Source organism: Entamoeba nuttalli, assembly GCF_000257125.1.
Source record: "Entamoeba nuttalli P19 unplaced genomic scaffold asmbl_5900, whole genome shotgun sequence".
NCBI classification, from domain to species: Eukaryota; Evosea; order Mastigamoebida; family Endamoebidae; genus Entamoeba; species Entamoeba nuttalli.
The window spans coordinates 26,776-33,246 of NW_008577756.1; the positions used below are offsets into that span (position 1 = coordinate 26,776).

General features: G+C 28.0%; 4 protein-coding genes across 4 annotated transcripts; all 4 read right to left on the reverse strand.

Moving 5' to 3' along the window:
• Window positions 1-16: 16 nt before the first annotated feature.
• ENU1_142170 (dual specificity protein phosphatase, putative) lies at window positions 17-616 on the reverse strand (the record flags this gene model as incomplete). The annotated part of the gene is made up of 1 exon (XM_008860362.1): window positions 17-616. The coding sequence occupies one exon, from the start codon at window positions 614-616 to the stop codon at window positions 17-19; it is 600 nt and encodes a 199-aa protein (XP_008858584.1).
• A 94-nt stretch (window positions 617-710) lies between these two features.
• On the reverse strand, window positions 711-1,112 carry ENU1_142180 (hypothetical protein; the record flags this gene model as incomplete). The annotated part of the gene is made up of 2 exons (XM_008860363.1): window positions 711-888; window positions 1,015-1,112. The coding sequence occupies 2 exons, from the start codon at window positions 1,110-1,112 to the stop codon at window positions 711-713; spliced, it is 276 nt and encodes a 91-aa protein (XP_008858585.1).
• Window positions 1,113-1,455: 343 nt separating this feature from the next.
• Window positions 1,456-4,367, reverse strand: ENU1_142190 (hypothetical protein; the record flags this gene model as incomplete). The annotated part of the gene is made up of 2 exons (XM_008860364.1): window positions 1,456-1,513; window positions 1,594-4,367. The coding sequence occupies 2 exons, from the start codon at window positions 4,365-4,367 to the stop codon at window positions 1,456-1,458; spliced, it is 2,832 nt and encodes a 943-aa protein (XP_008858586.1).
• Window positions 4,368-4,532: 165 nt separating this feature from the next.
• On the reverse strand, window positions 4,533-6,194 carry ENU1_142200 (phosphoglucomutase, putative; the record flags this gene model as incomplete). The annotated part of the gene is made up of 1 exon (XM_008860365.1): window positions 4,533-6,194. One exon carries the CDS (start codon window positions 6,192-6,194, stop codon window positions 4,533-4,535), a length of 1,662 nt encoding a protein of 553 aa, XP_008858587.1.
• Window positions 6,195-6,471: the final 277 nt, after the last annotated feature.

Sequence of the window (6,471 nt, forward strand, 5' to 3'; positions counted from 1 at the left end):
CAGTAAATATATTCAATTATTCTTTTTGTATTAGGTTTTGTTGATCAAGCATTTTTAAATAAATAAGAAACCCGTCATTTGGTCTTATTGATGGTCGTTTTTGTTTTACTAAATTATATGCTTTAGTAAAACTCATTTTCTTTTTCAAAATCAAATATGCAATAACTACTGTTGCACTTCTTGAAACACCAGCATTACAATGGCAAATAACTGCTTCTCCTTGGTTCAAACATAGGTCAATATAGTCAATACATTCATTCATTAATAGTTTGATATTAAATGAAGGTAAGTCTAACAGTTCAATATTTTTATAATCAAACTCATTGGGAAATAGAGAAGGGATTAATGGAGCAACACACAAAATATGTTTAATTCCAAGAGAATGTAAATATACTTTATTTGTTACACAGTCTTGACTCCCAAGATATAAATTTGAAATGATCTCATTTGCAACAGTATCAGGAGAGTTATCAACTACAAAACCAAATGTTTGTTGTTGACTACTTCCAACTATTTCACCACTTTTTTCGAAATGAATTTTTCCATCAATAGCAGTCACTTTTGTTTGAGCTGATTTTAAAAAGTTTTTTTGTTGTTTCAAACTTTCATTATCCATAATATAAACAAAGAAACTTAAAAAGATGAAAGAAAAAAGAAGTAAAAAATTAAAAATAAGTTCAGAATTTCTATAGTTACTGTTTGAAAAAAACTCAAAAGTGACTGTTAAAGAAAGTTTCATCATTAATCACTGGATTTTCTGGTCTCCCTATATACATAGGATCTTGGTCTTTTTCTTCATCAAGTTCTGTTGTAAAATTTTTGTTTTTAAATATCTCTCTTACTTCAAAATCAGCAAGAAGTGTTGAAGTACTTGCTTGTGAACAATCCCTATTGACTTTAAGTCCTTTCATTTTAAGTTAATTTAATAACTTTCTGTTTAGAATGAAAAAGTAGATTATTACTCTTTTCACTTTATTTTGAATTCCAAAAAAAAGATTTTTCTAAAGAGCAAACATTAAAGAATTATCACAAGTAGGAGGTGCTGTTTCAATTCCAATTGCTATTGGAGATGCAACTTCGTCGTGAATACAGCGAATAGTTATTCCGTTCATTTTATTAACAACTATTATTTATTAGTTAAGTATCTTTTTTTTTGACTTCCCAAAAATATCTTTTATCACATTTCAATTGTCAATAATTTCAATCTTCTTTGATTTTTTTCATCTTTTTCACTATTTTTAAACATAATTTTTTGTTAAAATCTAAATATATTAATCTTCTTTTAACATTTATCGTTTTTATAGTTCAAAAATTGTTAGTCGATAGAGTTTATTCATGTTTTTATTCGAACAATCCAGAAAGAGTCACAAAATGTGTTATGGTTTGTGATGACGTTCTAACAAAAGAATGAAAAGAAACAGTCAATATACCAAGTGATAGTAAGGGGGGTTTAGATTAATAAATTGCAGGTTTGAGCTTTTTCATCAAGGCACAAAACTCAACATCAAAGGGTCTATAACGTTAGTGTAATGACAAAATTTTTTCGAAAAAGTTACTGTTATTTGTATAAACGCCTCAAAAAAAAAAACAAACTCGAGTTGATTTGTCACATCATCAAAAAGTTCATCACTTTGAGGAAAAACCAATAATTTTTTTATTTGAGAATGCATTCCAATAAGGATTGTATGTTTATAGAATTGATTCTCTAATAAAAGAGAACCAAAATTAAAACATTCTTGAACAGAATGATTTTTTACAAGTTGATAACAGGAATGGTGTAATTGAAGAAGTTTTACATTTTTATTTTGGACTCCTTCTAAACACATTATAATAAAAGGATGGCTATCCCCAATAATAGAAAACACCTCATCCATATTTCCTTCTTTTAATTCATATGCAAGTTTACTTGTTATATAATTTTGAATTGAAGATGAAATTTTCTTTTCAATGTCTGAGGCATTTTCTAATGTTCTTCCATGATAAATTGAATGGACTATATCGTTAATTAAATTGACGTTAACATTTTCAAGAAGTTGTAGTGTTGATAATAATGCTTTTTCTCTTCCCATCATTACATCAATAACTCTAATAAATGCTGCTGCTTCATTTTGATATCCACTTTTTAATACATTTTCAAATAACTCTATTGGACTTGGAGTAACTGAAAATAATTTTGGCCATAAGCTATTATCAATAATTCTTGAAACACGAACAATTAAAATTGGATACATAAAATGTTCTTTAAACATATTATGTAAATTTTTAAATTCTGCTTTTGTAATTTCTTTTTTATCAAAAATATCCAATGAAAAGATTAATAATTCTCTTAGTGTATCAGCTGACATTTCTTCTTTTCTTCCTTCTAATAGGTGTAGTAACGTCAAATGAGATGCACAAGGAATTGGAACAATGTTACCTTGATCAATACAAAGTATTTCATCAGTAAGTGTAAATGGAGAATCCATTAATTTTGGTAATTTATATGTTTGAAATAAAACAATAGCTGTTGAAGGTAAAGTGTTCATTGATAATGAATGAGAGCTATGTAACATTAATGGAGGATAAGAAATGATAATATTGTTATATGATAAATAATTTTGAACTTTATTTGAAATAATTTCACATCTTTCAATTTGAGAGAAGTCATCAATATTATAAATTGTTGATGTTAATAGCCCTGAGTCCCATTGAATTACTAAATGATGTGGTGTAAGAATTTTACCATTTTGATTATAATGTAAACAAAATGAAATTGGAAAATGTTCTGCTGTAACAATATCAATATCTTCGTTACAAATTTTAAGTGAAAATAACATTGAAATATCAAATATTCCTTCTCCATCAATTTTTTTAAAAACTATTAAACGAGGAGAAGTTGTAGATATAATAACAAAATAATAATCTTCATTTGATTGTATTAATAATTTACTATTTCCACTTGGAAAATCATCAAAAGTAGGTGAAAATAGTTTATCTGGAATAATATAATCTTGTATCATATAAGTTAATGGTGAAGACACTGGTGACTGTTTAGAAGTAAGTTCATGACGATCATAAATTGTAATTGTATTCTCATAAAGATGTTCAAATTCTGGATATGAAACAACACTTATATGTAATGAAATATGGTCATTAACAAGTTGTTGAAAAATAACTATTTTTTCTTGAGAAAATGTCCAACTAATAGCAATTCTTTCTGATGGTATTTCTAATTGAATAATATTAATTGTGTCATTTACATTATTTTTACTAAGTTGATGAATATATAAATTATTATCACGTAATGCTAAAATAATAATATCCTTTCCATACTTGTAAAATGAAATTCTTTCAAATCCATTTTCAATTGCTGAGTCAAATGCATTTGAATATTTATAATATTCAATTCCATTTGACGTTATTATTCCAATTTCTTTCCCAAATACAACTTTAAGTCCCATCATATCATCACAATTAAGACTTTCTTTAACCTCCCATCGAGTAAATATATTAGATTCATATGCCCACAACGATCCTCTTCCAACACTAATAATTCCATGTTCTAATTTTCTTTCATTAAACAATTTCCCAATACAATTCCAATATCCATCAAATATCGTAATCCCAAGATTTTGATAATTAACAATAAGACTTCCATTTCTTGCTATTTTAATATCCACAGGAGTAAAATCTCCCATAACACCAAATTGTCTGAGATCAATCTCTCCTATTTTACTAAATTCGTTTAAAGCAGAAAATACTTCAATACACTCTGACCTACCACAAAAAATGTATAGTTTTCCTATAGCAATAGATGAACATTTAGCAAGAATTTTATGATTAACTATTAAATTCTCATTAAATCGAATAAAATGTGTGTCTTCATTTCCTCTAATAACAACTACATTTTTATTTGCTTTTATTTCCCCTTGTGGAAGATTTAATACATAAGTTATTGGTCGAGGTTTTAGAGTTGTTAAATTCCCATTTTCGTGTAATAAGAAAATTTGTTGTTGTCCACAAGCAGAATATATAGTAGCGGCAAACTTTTTAGTATCTAATAAATATGGAAATAAACAACCTTTTGTATTAGTAATAGAAAATAATGTTTCTTTCTTTACAACAGAAAATTGGTATTGACCATTTGGTGTAATACAAGTAAATGTTCCTTTCGATGAAAAGATATGAAGTATCTTTAATTCTATATGATTTGCTGGATGTAAAATACCATCGTCTGGTGTAAATAACATAAGTGATTGATTTGTATGAATAATTAAAGCCTCTCTGGATGGTGTTGTTTTAAGAATCATAGAATGGATATGAAGTATTTTTTCTCCAATATCAACTTTGAACTGAACTCCTTTATTTGTTAATAAAAAACTTGCCATCTTAACTTCTCTTTAACAAAATATTTCCATTTTTTTATAGTTCTTCTTTTTTCAACTAATTTATTCCTTTCATATTTTTTATTAAAATTTGTATTATATAACAATATTGATTTTTAATGTTTTTTTATTAAAATTTATCAAATATAAAATAACAAAGAGAACAAATTATGTAACTACTGATGGCTTTTCTCTTCCTGTAAATTTGGTAATTTGAGAAACAGCATATGCTACTGTTACCATATCAGCTAAGACTTTAGTTTGGTCAGCTTTATAGTCTTTGCTATACTTATCGAAATAAACTCTAATTGTAGCTCCAACTGAACCTGTTCCTGACAATCTGAAAATAATTCTTGACCCATCTTCAAAAACAAATCTAATTCCTTGTTTGGATGTAACGCTTCCATCAACTGAATCATGATATTCAAAATCATCACAGAATTTTAATGGAACTCCATTCAAATCACATTTAACAGTTTTAGCATTATCTCTCATCATTTGCATCATATTTTCTGCAGCTTTCTTATCAACTTCATCAAAGTCATATCGTTGATAATAATTTCTTCCATATTTAGCCCAATGACTTTCAAGTATTTCTTTAACCCCAACTAATCGTTGTGCTCGTTCAGACTCAGCTGCTAAAATAGAAACCCAGCATAATGCAGCCCAAATTCCATCCTTTTCTCTAATACCACAACATCCAGTTCCAAATGACTCTTCTCCACACAAACTAATCTTTCCAGAATCCATTAAATTACCAAAGAATTTCCATCCTGTTGGTGTTTCAGTAATTGAAGTAACATGATCAACTGCAGCAGAAGTTGGCATTGAACGTGCAACTCCTTTGAATCCATTCTTTACAAAGAATGGAATATCATTATATTTAGTTGATAAAATAGCAAGTGAATCCGATGGACTTACAAATGCACCTCTTCCAACAATAAGATTTCTATCTCCATCTCCATCAAAAGCAAATCCAATATCATAAGGTGAGTCTTCTGGAATTACTGCATGAACTAACTCAGCAGCATAAGTTAAATTAGGATCTGGATGTTTTCCTCCAAAATCTGGCATTGGAACAGCATTTTTCAATGAACTTTCTGGAAGACCAAGAAGTTCACAAAATACTTTTTTGTTATAAATTCCAGTAACAGCATTAAAACCATCAACTTGAACTTTTAAATGATATTTGGAAACAAATTGTTTCAAATTTTCAAAATCAAAACATTCATGTAAATATGCAATATAATCTTCTAATGGATCAATAACATGAACTACTGCTTTTTTTCCTTCACACTCAATTTCAATATCACCAACACTATCAATATTTAATGGTTTATTTAACTCAGCAATAACTATTTCTTTTATATTTCTAGCACTTTCTTCAATTTTTGAAGTAACCTCAATAGGAGCAGGTCCTCCATTGCTCATATTTAATTTGAGTCCAAAATCACCATGTTCCTTTCCTGCTGGATTATGAGATGCAGTCATAATAAATCCGGCTTCAGCTTTTCTTCTAATTATTGTAGCTGACTCAGCTGGTGTTGACATAAATCCACTTTTACCAACAACGATATCAGTAAATCCACGTGAAAGTGCAACACGTATAATAATATCTAAAGCTTTCAGATTAAGATATCTTCCGTCACCTCCAATTATAATTTTACCAGGTTTTTGAAGATTACTTGCAGCATTAAACATAGCATTTACAAAATTTTCAAGATAATTAGGTGTATTTTCAACTTCAGAAGCTCTCTTACGGAGTCCTGATGTTCCCATTGTTTGCCCACTAATTGGTGTAGTGGGGTATCTTTTAATTGTTGCTTGCATTATGATCTTTCAAAGATACAATCTTCTCTTTAAAAGAAATTCTAATAATACACGTGGCACTGATCTGGTTCAACGAAAGTTTTTTATAGTATTTATAGAATCTTTTGTTTTTGACGTCTGAAATTAACTTTGAAATAATAAAATAGATAGATCTATTATTACATAAAAAATTAGTTCAATAAATTGAAAAGAACAAAAAGGGTAAAAATACTAGAAAAACTTAATGGAGAGTAAGATCTGTAAAACGAATAGTTGAATCTTAGTTTTAATTTCATTC